This window comes from Sander vitreus, chromosome 6 (assembly GCF_031162955.1).
Source record: "Sander vitreus isolate 19-12246 chromosome 6, sanVit1, whole genome shotgun sequence".
Taxonomy (NCBI): domain Eukaryota; kingdom Metazoa; phylum Chordata; class Actinopteri; order Perciformes; family Percidae; genus Sander; species Sander vitreus.
This window is the reverse complement of record NC_135860.1, coordinates 18,635,762-18,648,450: the sequence shown is the minus strand read 5'-3', so window position 1 is coordinate 18,648,450 and position 12,689 is coordinate 18,635,762. Positions and strand designations below refer to the sequence as shown.

Genomic DNA, 12,689 nt, shown 5'->3' with positions numbered 1-12,689 from the left:
CTAACAAAGATGCCTTGAGTAGTCTAGAATAACCTAGAAAATAAGGCTTTCGCAGGGTTCAAATGTTTTAAAACATGTTAAACAGTTTTAAATCAGAATACGAACGGGTGAATGGTATGTATATAGGTAAATACTGTAAGGTTAAATGCAAAAGTATGTGTAATTTCCATTACAGAGGCGCAGCAATACTAGCCTATGGTAAAATGTAAACACTTCTGCTTTTCGCTTCGAATGAAGTTGTAACACCAAACAGAACAGCTTTGGATGACAAAGAAGTGAAAATACCACAAATGCTGACATCAGGAGGAAGTTGGCACATCGATGAACTTTTGAAACACCTACAGTGCTATTGTGCCAGTCAGGATATTTTGCAGTGGAAGAAACAATTAGGCTACTTGCAACATCTGTTTCATTCTGTCTTTTCTTGGTATAATAAAAATGAATTATGCACAACAATTAACTAAGAACGATCCATATGCTTGTAAAAAGGTTCTGCCTGATGTAATCACTCTGGTAAGGCCATTTGATAGAGAGAATCCCTGTCATCACAACAGTTTCTGTACTGAGTAGTACTCTGAGTACTACTACGTATACTAATGCAGGACACATTTAGTATTTAATAGCACAGTAGTCCAAGATGTTTGTCTCATTGATGAGAAAAGGCACGCCTTAGAAAACTTGTGTAAAAAACACACACAAATAACAGTTGAAAAGAGCTGAAGCAATAAGTAATAAAGAAGAGATTAATTCTGCCTGTTCTTATGATACATCTTATTATCTGCCAAACCATTTACCAATTCTTCATCAGTGCAACAACTACCCTCAGATATAATAACCTAGTCTTGTGTTTTAATTTGACTCAGCATATTCAATGCATCTTTACATAGCCTACTAATGCTGCCACGTATGGTCGGATCAGACCTTTGATCTACATCTCTTGTTCATCTGTCCGGACGCATGTATGCCGTATGCATTTCTTCTTTCTTATTCTTAGTGACCAGTAGGCCTAAAGCTAACTGTCTCACTTTATTCCTTACTGTCCAAAATAAACGGATTTGTCCTAACTGCTTGGAGAGGCCAAAATTAAAGTAAAAAACAACTGGTAATTAGCAAGTTTCTGGATGAGACAGAGGAATTATTATTTAGTATCACATAAAACACTGCTTAGACTGTAAAGTTATTTTTTGCAGCTGAATTGCTTTTTGTGCTTTAGTATGAATTGGTTGCTTAGCTCTGATTTATAGGGAGAATGCTTTTATTCTGAAATAAAGATGGACCGGAAAGGATTGATCTGTTTTCGCGAAACAAACATGCGTATGCTCAGTGGGAGGAGGATTGTGTTCATGTCAGAGAAGGTATTAGCGAGAATCCTGTCAACAAAATCACAAAGAGTGTGATTTCTCACGTTTATTAAATGGACATTTCTTGACAGAAGCCTTTTTAGTTCAAGGAAACCGGTGAGATTTCTTAAGCAGTCCTGTATTACAATTAAAGCGTTGCAAATATTAACGTTACCTGAAGTGGACGTTTTGTTTAGCTAGCTAGCAAGGTAACGCAAATACGCTAACCAGCTAACGTTACTTGGTAAACGGCAGGTCTCTTAAAGGCCCGATGCATAATGTTAGGTGGCTAACGAATCTTGCAGGCTAACAATGCATTAATGTTTAAATAATTGTCAGTGTTTTGCGAAACAGCCGATTATAATACTGACAGAGCTGCATAGCTAACATTTCATAGTTAGCTAATGCCTTGTTGCTCGTTGACGGAAGCAAACCCACTGTGGTTGGCACTGAAGCGAGCAAAGTATGTAGACCAGCAAATATTTTATGACATTCTTATGTTTCAGAATATAATAAGTGAATAGTTAAAATTGCTGATCAATTGTCCTTACCGTTGCTCTATAACTGGCATTAAACCAACGTAAAATCACTGCATTGTGATTATGTCCTTCCTGTGTTTTCTACCATAGCTTAATGTTTTCAACGTCTTTACAGCTTATTATCGAGGGTAACAGCGTAAATGTCATCTGAGCGCTGACCCCTGGAACCTCCAGCCCAAACCCTAATTTATGTTTCGTGGTGAGGCCATGACTGCTGTCAACATCACCAGAGACATCCTGCACCGGCAGATCAGAGTGAGTAAAAACAAATGGCAGAGCATCCTGTGAGCTATCTTGATAGGGCTAACCAGAAAAGACTCCTCAACCAACTTTTATTTTTTCATTTTTTTTATTTTGTTTTGATCCTTTCTTATGTACAAAAATCTGATTCATGTCTTCAGGACAAGAGAGCATCAGGCTTCCAAAGGGTCTATCATGTGACTGACCCTTTCATCAAAAGACTTGGACTGGAGGCTGAGCTTCAGGTCAGTGACAGCAAGTGTGTGTGTGCGCGCGCGCATGTAGTAGGAAAGAGTTGGGGGAACAAAAGTGAAAGAGAAATATGTGTATTATCATATATTCTTACAGTTTATACTGTCTGTCTTAACAGGGCCATACTGGCTGTGTGAACTGTTTGGAGTGGAATGAACGAGGAGAGTAAGTCTTATATATTTCACCTTATGTACAATTAATGTCTCTGATCTGGGATCACTATGTGCTTTACATCACCATATAACTATAGTCTTATCCTTAGGTACATTGTACACACTGCATGTACCATGAAGGGTTATATGTCCAAATAAAAATGTGTATGCTGTTCTACATGCCAAAAATGATACAATTATCAAGTAGTGAGACATCATGTCTCACTACTCTGTTATGGGATTGGTATGCCTCCAAAAATGGCTCTTTAAGCAATTATTTATTTGCCTCACACTTGACACCTTCAGTGCTCAAGGAGGCATTGATTTAAATTACCAAAATAAACAACTTCAGTTTGGGGTGAAATTGGCAAGAAAACCCCACCAGCAATGGATCCAGCACATTTAAAATCCTGTTGTATTAGACTGAACGGCTAACCCCAAGGTCTATAGGTAATAACTGTATACAGTGAGTCCTCTATTGCACATCTTAACACGTTTCACAGTATAAGATTTTAAATGGCATTAGTAGTAAAGGGCCTAAACAAATGTTGCTTGACTTGTCCTGGTAATTCTTTTTGTTGTCAGTTTACTGGCCTCTGGCTCAGATGATCAACATGCCATCATCTGGGATCCATTCAAACACAAGAAGCTTACAACTATGCACACAGGTCATGCAGCAAATATATTCTCTGTAAAGGTAAGGAGGACTGATTGTAAGATGGATGCATTAAATGGCAGGAGGGAAAGTGGGCTGAAATCATTTACAGTGGCTTCATTTAAGTACACATTGAGAATCTATTCGTAATGCGCTTAAAATGTAAAATTCTGGAAGTCGTATGCAAAAATGCACTGCTGGTAAGACACTTTGCTCTGCCTCACCTCACCCTTTATTTATTAACAAATGTTCTCGATTAAACAACAAACACTTCCAGTACATTAGGTGGCACTGTTGGCCATGTAATGAGTGACTTGTTTAAATGAAAACCATCTTTGTACACATTTGACTATGTTGAGGCTGTTCAAGGCACAGTTTTATTGCAGTTTCCACATAAAAATCACAACAGGGGCCAACTAATGTAGCTTCAGACTGAAAGCTTGGGAATGAGGTCAATTACTGGAGGGAAGATGTTACAGTGTAAGATAATGTAGAGGTGGCATTTAAAGCCATGAATCAGACTGATCCATTGCATAGAAAAGGGCAGTGTTGTAGTCGAGTCCCGTGCGTGTGTGTCTGCGTGTGTGTCTGCGTGTGTGTGTGTGTGTGTTGAATGTCAAGACTGCCTACATTTCTCCACTCTGGCACAGTTAAAGAGCTGATATACTAATAAAAGAGGGTCTATATTAAACAAAAATGACACCACTGTCTGATTGCAAAGGGAGTTTATTTACTGACTTTTTCGAAACAACATTTAGCGGTGCTCTTTCCAGCATTGGATGTAAAATCCGTGTAGGTGAACTTCATGATCCGGGGCGCATCTCTCTGCATTTTCCAAATGTGAACTTGTAGTAGGGAGCCCACAAATCATGCACTACAGTTGCATATATCAATATCAATTCCTTTGTTACGAGAGTAGTGATAGTAAGAGCGAGAATGCAGCGTTAAGTGAGCGACGTCAGGGAGTGTGTTGTCAAGTAAGGAGAGCGAGCGGTGGCGGTGTCTGACTGAGAAGCATATTTGTGGCTGTGAGGAAAAAGCCAGAGAAAAAAGAGATCCCAAAGACGATGTAAAGTGAGTTAACAGGTAACAATAAACAAGAAGCTTCTCAAGACATGGTGACTTCATCTTTTGTTAATACTGTAGGTGAAGTAAAGGGTGTTGCCCCCAAAAGAACATCAGCCCTGGATGGAACTTCTCCCCAGCTGCTTCCCGGCCGGTCTTGGAGCCCGAAACAGGAAAAGTGTAACATCTTATATCAAATTTGTATAACCTATTTAGTCAGACACTTCATCCAATGTCTGAGTCCTTTTTCATGAATGCTCAAGTCCGATTTTATATATCCTTTAGTCCGAGTCCCAAGTACAAGTCATCAGTCCGCGAGTCCAAGTCAAGTCACGAGTCCAGAGAATAGAGTCTTGAGTCTGACTCGAGTACTCCATCACTGGAAAAGGGAATATCAATGGATTGTCCTTTAAGTACTCTGTGTAAACACCTTAGTAATCCCTTGATCTACTGGCAATAATCAGATCACAATGTGTTTGAAAAAGAAGCCATTGTAAAACATTGTGTCTATACTTATCAATTAATTCTGGTGTTTTTGTGTGTCCATACAGTTCCTCCCTCACTCCGGGGACAGAATTTTGATAACGGGTGCAGCCGACACAAAGGTCCATGTGCATGACCTGACGGTGAAGGAAACCATCCATATGTTTTCTGATCATACGAACAGAGTCAAACGCATCGCCACAGCACCCATGTGGCCCAACACCTTCTGGAGTGCTGCGGAGGATGGCGTCATCAGGTTAGAATACAATCCCCTTCTCACCTCAATCCTTTTGTGTAGTCAAAGGTACCCCACGCCTAATGTTGCTACAGGTAATGTGTCTACTTTCTCCTTGTTATTTACAGACAGTATGACTTGAGGGAGAGCAGTAAGCGCTCAGAGGTGCTTATTGACCTGACGGAGTTCTGTGGTCAGCTGGTTGAGGCCAAGTGTCTAGCTGTCAACCCACGGGACAACAACTACATGGCAGTAGGAGCCAACGGGCCTTTTGTTCGCCTTTATGACATCAGGATGATTAACAACTACAGGTTGGTTTAGTTTTTGATGTCATTCTATATAATAATTATTCCACAACCACTCAAAAGTAGTACATTCCCCATTCCAGGTTTTGACACGTTTTTTTTCTTTCCGTTGCACAGGAAATCTATGACTCAGAGCACATCAGCAGCCGTGCACACATTCTGTGAAAGACAGAAGCCCATCCCAGACGGAGCCGGGCAGTATTATGTTGCAGGTGCATATGTGGTTGAATTGTCTGGTATCAAATGTATGTAATGGGCACATTTGTGTTGTAATTATATAGTAATGGCATCAGGAAATGTGCAGATTGAAAGTGACTGTGAAGGATGTGGTTGAATAACATTACCTTCTGTTTAAATGCTCCAGGGCACCTGCCAGTGAAACTCCCAGACTACAATAATCGCCTGAGGGTCCTGGTGGCCACCTATGTCACCTTCAGTCCTGATGGCACTGAGCTACTAGTTAACATGGGTGGTGAACAGGTAATGCTTCTTAGAACACAGAGAATGTTGAGAGAGTTATTAATTTGTTTCTGTGTTTAAACATTTACTTTATTTTTTTTTTTAATGATTTATGGTTCTTCTAGGTGTATCTGTTTGACTTGACATTTAAACAGAGGCCATACACTTTCTTGCTTCCAAAAAAGTGCCAGTCAGCAACAGGTAGGTCTGACGTCATATATTTTATGAACAAAAGATCTTGAATGGTGCCTCATAAAGGTACATAAAGTACCGTATCTCTAGATGTATTGGTGGTTTCTGAAACTTTGGCTTCCCAGGAGATGTACAGAACGGAAAGACAACCAATGGCGTCTCCAATGGAATTCTCTTGCCGACCAGCCATATTCGATTTGCTGGAAGCAAGATGCGCTCTAGGTTTGTTTTCTCACCCTGTCAGTGATTGTTTTTTCCTACACAGACTTCTTAAAGGTCCCATATTGTAAAAACCAAGATGTCTTTTATATTTATAAAGCAGGTCAAGGAGCTAAACAAATACTGTGAAAGTATCAAAACGCTCAATCCACAGAGAAATGCACACAGCCCGCATTCAGAAACGGGTGTTTTAAACAAGCCATCAGGACTTCCGTACGGTAGTGTTGTCAATGTCTCAATTAGGGCTGCAGCTATCGATTATTTTAGTAATCAAGTATTCTTCCGATTATTCCATCGATAAATCAAGTAATCGGATAAGAAATACTTTTGTTTTATTGAAGAGCAATAATAAGCAATAGTTTGGTTAAATTTTCGGAAAAAGCTACATTTTTGTTGCCTACATTGCTTACAATATCATCTCTCAAAAAACTAAACATATGAAGTGCATTTAAGTGCCATATTACATTGTAAAATTTTTAAAGAAAACATTTTCTGAAATGACATCAACCTCACACTAAGGCATACATCAAACATACATAAACATGACCTTAAGTTGTGCAACTTAACTTTCAGAACTACAAGTTTTATCCTGAGACTGATCTGTATATAGACCTATATGTAAATATATGTATATGTAAATATTAGGGCTGTCAAAATAACGCGTTCATTTTGATTAATTAATCTGAGAACAAATAACGCGTTAAAAAAATAACGCAGATTAATCCATTCCATATTGACGTTTGACCCGGAGCCGTTCTAGCCACCATTAGACTGTAAAATGAAGGAGGGAAACGAGAATGTTCTGCCTGGATTATTAATTGGAACATTTACTTGTTCCTGCCAACCCTGGCTACCGAAATCTGGTGCCACTGATATGTCTGCGCTTCTCTCTGATGCTCTGAAACACAAACACCGCTGCACATGACGCTAGTTAACACTATACTCGACAGCAGCTAACGTTAGCCTACCGCTAGCTAGTAGCTGGATTAAACACGGTTACAATGCTGACAGCTAACGCTAAACGGTGTAAAGTTTGACTGTGTTTTACTGTAGAGGATTCAACACCGGGATGTAACAATCTGCAGCTGCCGGAGAAACAACACAGACGGTGCGTTCAATGAAACTGGTATACTACAGCCTCGTGGTGCATTTGAAGTTATTGTAAATGTCCTTTTCCTATCTGATGGTTCAACAGCAATTTACTACTGAAATTAGTTATTGTTATACATTATCATTAAATCATTCATTTTGACCATATGGCCTTAGCAATAAACAAGCCGTTCTTTAATGCCACACTGTTGTTTAGTACCCTTTTTTTTCTTTTCTTTTTTTACTTTCTTAAAAAGTATTGGTTCAGGCACCGTTAATTATGTATGCGATTAATTTCAATTAATCACAGAGTATGTAATTAATTAGATTAAATTTTTTTAATCGATTGACAGCCCTAGTAAATATTAATTATACTCAATCTATTTTAATTTATATATAATATATAGATTAAAATAGATTGAGCTCTGTTACACTTATGCTAGTAGATTGTTGATCAGCTGTTTCTCCGTGAAGAGAGTGAGAGAAAATGGTGCGCAGCAGTCAGCTGTTTCTCCGACGGGATAGTCAACAATTCGGCTCTTTAGATCATATTGTGGTCACTGCTACGTATTTTCTTGTCTTTGTTTTTGGTAGTTGTTGTGTTTGGTGTAGTTTCATCGTCCATACAACTCCGTGATTTACGTTAGTCGGGTCCAATTCGTGGAACGGATGAGAAATGTTTTCTGTTGAGATGCTGAAGCATTGACGTCATGCTATTATTGTGGTAAGCTAGTTCGGTTTTTCAGTAGACACACTGTACAGAGTTCTCGTTTTAACTACGTTTGGACTGGCTTAAAGAGAGAGGCACCAAAACGGAGCGTTTCAGACAGAGAATGAATACAGGGGCACGTTCAATCGCAAAATGGTGTGCACCGTTTTGCTTCGGTTTCCGGGTTTAACGCCATGTTTCCTGGGATGTGTGTGTGTGTGTGTGTGTGTGTGTGTGTGTGTGTGTGTGTGTGTTTTTTCTCTCGTTTGGTTGGTGTGTCAGAGACGTTATCCAATCAGCAGCCTTGTGTATGAACTTGTGGTAATAAAAAGGCAGTACGCTTGCGCACACAGCAGGGTGTTCAACGCATCCCTGTTTCAGTTTAAATAAACATTTTGCTAGGGCTGATCATGCCCCTGGTATATTCAGACAGTATGAGAAAGTGTTTTTTGAACATCAAAGCATGTCCTAGTAGAAACATAAAATAAACAAGTATGAATATGAAAATGAGCATACTATGAGATCTTTAAAGGTTTGAGCATGTACACACTTGAGTTATGTTTTCCTTTGCTGTATTTGTTTTAGTTCTTCTGAGCTCCCCGCTCACTTGGAGATGTTAAAGCAACAAGCTAATGATGCGTTTGCACGTCAGCAGTGGACGCAGGCCATTCAGCTGTACAGTTTAGGCATTCATCATGCCAGCTGCAACGCCATGCTGTATGGGAACCGGGCAGCAGCATACATGAAGCGCAAGTGGTAGGCCTCATTGTATCACTGCACAGACACCATCATCTTCTCATGAGTGCTATAAAAGCAGGTATCAAGTGTTAGTTGACATGTGTGATTCACAGGGATGGAGACCATTATGATGCTCTCAGGGACTGCCTGAAGGCTCTGACTCTAAACCCTGGTCATCTGAAGGCTCATTTTAGGCTGGCACGGTGTCTGTTTGAGCTGAAGTATGTGTCCGAAGCTCTGGAGTGTCTTGATGATTTCAAAGGAAAGTTTCCAGAGCAGGCGCACAGTAGTGCCTGCGATTCCTTGGATAAAGATATCAAGGCTGCACTCTTCACCAAGACAGAAACAGGTAGAAAAGAGTGAACTGGTATTTCTGATTTGCAGCAGCTCCCATTTGTTAAATGTACACAGTTTTCATCTTGAAATGAACACACAAACCACACTGACACTGTACTTACAAAGTATGTATATTCAGTTGGGAGAATGAAACGGAGAATTTTATACAAGCTAAAACAAGTCCGGCTTAGACACTGGTACTATAAGTCAACAACTGTGTTGAATATGTGTAACTATGCATATAAATGTTAGTGTTCCATTTCAAGAGTAAGTAAGACAGCTTTTGTTTATTTGTAACTGTGTACAAGTGAGTGTTGTGTTAATACGTTTATTTTGTTCCCCTCAGCAGCAGAAGATAAGAAGGCCAACAGCTCCATTCGATTCCACTCATTCAGTCGGAAGGAGTCCATCCCTGAAGATGAGTTGGTGCTGAGAGAGCGCAGCTTTGACTACAAGCACAGATACTGTGGTCACTGCAACACCACCACTGATATCAAAGAGGCCAACTTCTTTGGAAGGTCGGTAGATCTCACTCCCAGTCTGCTGAGGCCTCACTAGGGGGCAGTCACGAGCTCTGTAGCTCAAGACTAGGTTTTGTGATGGGGCAAAAGTCAAACATTTCTTATAAAGTTTAAAATATCTACTTTAAAATCATGAAGACAATGTAATACAGAGCTCAGTGCCCATTTGTATATCAGAATGCCCTGCTGAGTTACCTTTCACATCAGAAGTGGGAAATGTTTCACACATTAAACGGTCTTGTGTTCTGTGAAAGAAGTTCGATGTAAAACGGTTGCAAAATTTTGCGATAGATACTAAATACGACATGTCCCAAGAACATGGTCTGAGAGGTTTCCTTTTCTCTACAGCAAAGGCCAATACATTGTCAGCGGCTCAGATGACGGTTCCTTCTTTATCTGGGAAAAGGAGACCACTAATCTGGTGAGGATCCTGCAGGGAGATGAGTCCATAGTCAACTGCCTGCAGCCACACCCCAGCTACTGCTTCTTGGCTACGAGTGGTATTGACCCTGTGGTTCGATTATGGAGCCCCAGACCAGAGGTAAACAACTGTAACTTCTGTGCATTAATATATACATTTAGTCATATTTTGACAGAAGTTGTGGCACAGTGTGTGTCATGGTTTCCAAAATCTTACGGATTCTTGGACTTTTACAATTGTATTGATTGGTCATATGGGAACAGTACAATATGTGTTTTTTATTTTATTTTACTGAGCCACTGTCACTCAAAATGTCAGCTCAGTTCATTTGATGTACAAAAAAAAAAGAACCATTACAGCTGATTCTGTATCCCTTTCTCATGAAACAGACAGAGACTGAGAACGGGCGAGTGGTGGAGGACATGGAGAGTGCTGCTCAGGCGAACCAGCGACGTATGAACGCTGATCCGCTGGAGGTAATGCTGCTCAACATGGGCTATCGCATCACAGGCCTGCGTGGCGTCGGCCTGCATGGCGTCGGCCCGGATGGCTCAGATGACGAAGACAGCTCAGAGGGACAAGTACAGTGTCGGCCAAGCTAAACAAACTGTCAGCCATTCTAGAGAATGGATGTAGGAAGCAAAGGACTCTCCCAGTTCCTGTTTGAATCTTAATCTCCCTCTCCCCCCCCCCCCCCCAATCTGACAGAAACATTGAGTGAATGTCTTGTCACATCTCTGCACTATGCATCGCCCTCCCCTGTCCAAAGAGAGGACTGGTGGAGACCACTTTGGGGAGAGGAATTCACAGAGGGTGGAGAAGACACCCATCTCGCCCCCTTCAAAGCACCAACCTCAGCCTCTCCCTCCACCCAGTGGTGACAGGGGGACATCTTTTAAGGAGAGCACCTTCCACATCACTCCCAAGTTTCTCACGAAGAAGGAGGAGTTCAGCACTTATCCTTCCTCAGGTTTATGTCGGAGAGACACATAACACGTAGAAGGAGAAGCCTGCGCTCTGATGACCTATTTTCAGGTCAGTCAGGCCACACAGTCGCAGTGACTTCCACGGAGGATCGGATCACAGACCAGAAGACGGTGCTTTGTTGCATCTCCTGTCTGCTCTGCAGTTGGAGCTAAGAGTCTTAGTGCCCGCTCATCTCAGAAAGGCTGCACACCCAAGTCATTCATTCTGAGTTAGACTTGGTTATATTTTCAGTTGGGGTTTTGATCACAGGAAGCCTAGAATTAATTGTCACTCTCCAAGTTGTGAAAGTTGTACTGTTGCTCCAATGAAATGTATTTATAAGCTTTTTTTTTTTTAGTTTACAACTGTCGGAAAAAGAAAAAAAAGTGGTTTCTTCTGCCAAAGGTTGTCATTTCAGTGGCCAAGGATTAATGTCTGTTTTCTTTGTTTCATTGAAACATAATTTTGGCATACTGTTCTCAATTTAGTTAAGAGGTTTTACTACAATAGATTAGACAAGATCAAGATATTAGAGAAACATTTGTGTTAAAAAAAAAAAAACGTAATTCAGTTTTTGGATATAAATTAAATCCCATTGAATGCAAATGTCATTTGGCATGACATGTCAGTGTGAAACTTCTGTTGGGTATAAGTGGGACACAGATGCTAATTTTTTGGTTTTTGGCAACTGGGTGCTTTTGGTAGAGATAGGTTTCCTTCCTACTAGCCGAGTGGCTCTAGCACTATTCCTCTGCTGCAGTCAGGTGTTCAATCCTGATTGCATGATGCATCTCTGACCATATTTGTTGGCAAAAAATGACACAGAGCTATCCTATCTTTTGCTAAGAGAACAGCTCATTGGGTCGCCTATGCCCCCATATAGGGTAAATGTAAAGCAATGGGTCCTCATTAACAAAATGCAACACTCTGCTTCCATGTATTTTATTTTGTTCATTCATTTGAGATACTATGTTTTCTTTGAGGAATCTATAATAACCTTTGTTGCAAACAAAGTACAGAATAAAATTATTGAACATATTTGTATTCTCTTGTTTTTATTCTTTAAATGGTAACATTAATGATGAATTGTTTGTCCTTTTAGTGTAACAGTTACACAACAGATAAAGCTGTACTTACACTTAGACATTACTAACTAGGCTGGGAAGATGTACTGTAGGTGAGGCTAAGGTATGAACTCTGATATCCTGCTCATTCATCAGTGTCTGCTCTACTTCCTGCTTTTGCTGACTGTTGGGCAACACATGAGGACAGTACATCACAAGCATGAGTAGTTAGGGGAGAATCTCATGCCCCATATACTGTACAGTAATGAGAAAACTAGCAATTTGTAGATGTTTGAAAAATGTTGATATAAACAACGCATGCACATTCAACATTATAAAGTAGCCATTTATACTGTAAAATATGACAACCACATCCGTTGCTCTGAGTAATAACTGATTACACTTATTTTACCTTAATGCGCATCATGGAATATTATCCCTGTACATTGCACATATTCTATATAGTGTGAAGTTTTGCACATTCTGTGATAAACTGTGCAGCTTTCTCATTCTAAAACAGTTATATTGTACATATTTGTTACAGTATTTCTTTATAGCATCTTTTTTCACATTTTTATTTTAAGTTTCTATTCTATATTTATGTCCTTGACTGTTGCCTTTGTTTTTGTAATTATCATCATCATCATCATACAACAAGTAGGCCTAATAAGAAAGACTTGACTAAATACAATTTGCAAAAGAAAAAAGA

General features: G+C 40.0%; 1 protein-coding gene across 4 annotated transcripts; it reads left to right on the top strand.

The window, feature by feature from the left end:
* The first annotated feature begins 1,300 nt into the window (after positions 1-1,300).
* wdtc1 (WD and tetratricopeptide repeats 1) lies at positions 1,301-11,954 on the top strand. Of its 4 annotated transcripts, none has more exons than XM_078253331.1 (16): positions 1,301-1,355; positions 1,995-2,134; positions 2,281-2,364; positions 2,490-2,536; positions 3,109-3,220; positions 4,795-4,982; positions 5,090-5,272; positions 5,384-5,478; positions 5,631-5,746; positions 5,851-5,926; positions 6,043-6,139; positions 8,520-8,690; positions 8,786-9,021; positions 9,355-9,526; positions 9,878-10,070; positions 10,340-11,954. In XM_078253331.1, exons 2-16 carry the CDS (start codon positions 2,069-2,071, stop codon positions 10,550-10,552), a joined length of 2,049 nt encoding a protein of 682 aa, XP_078109457.1. In that variant the 5' UTR covers positions 1,301-1,355; positions 1,995-2,068; the 3' UTR covers positions 10,553-11,954. The 4 variants fall into 4 exon arrangements, with proteins under 4 accessions (XP_078109457.1, XP_078109458.1, XP_078109456.1 ...); XM_078253332.1 differs by having other exon boundaries at positions 1,303-1,457; positions 9,358-9,526; XM_078253330.1 differs by having other exon boundaries at positions 1,303-1,457.
* The last annotated feature ends 735 nt before the right edge of the window (positions 11,955-12,689 follow it).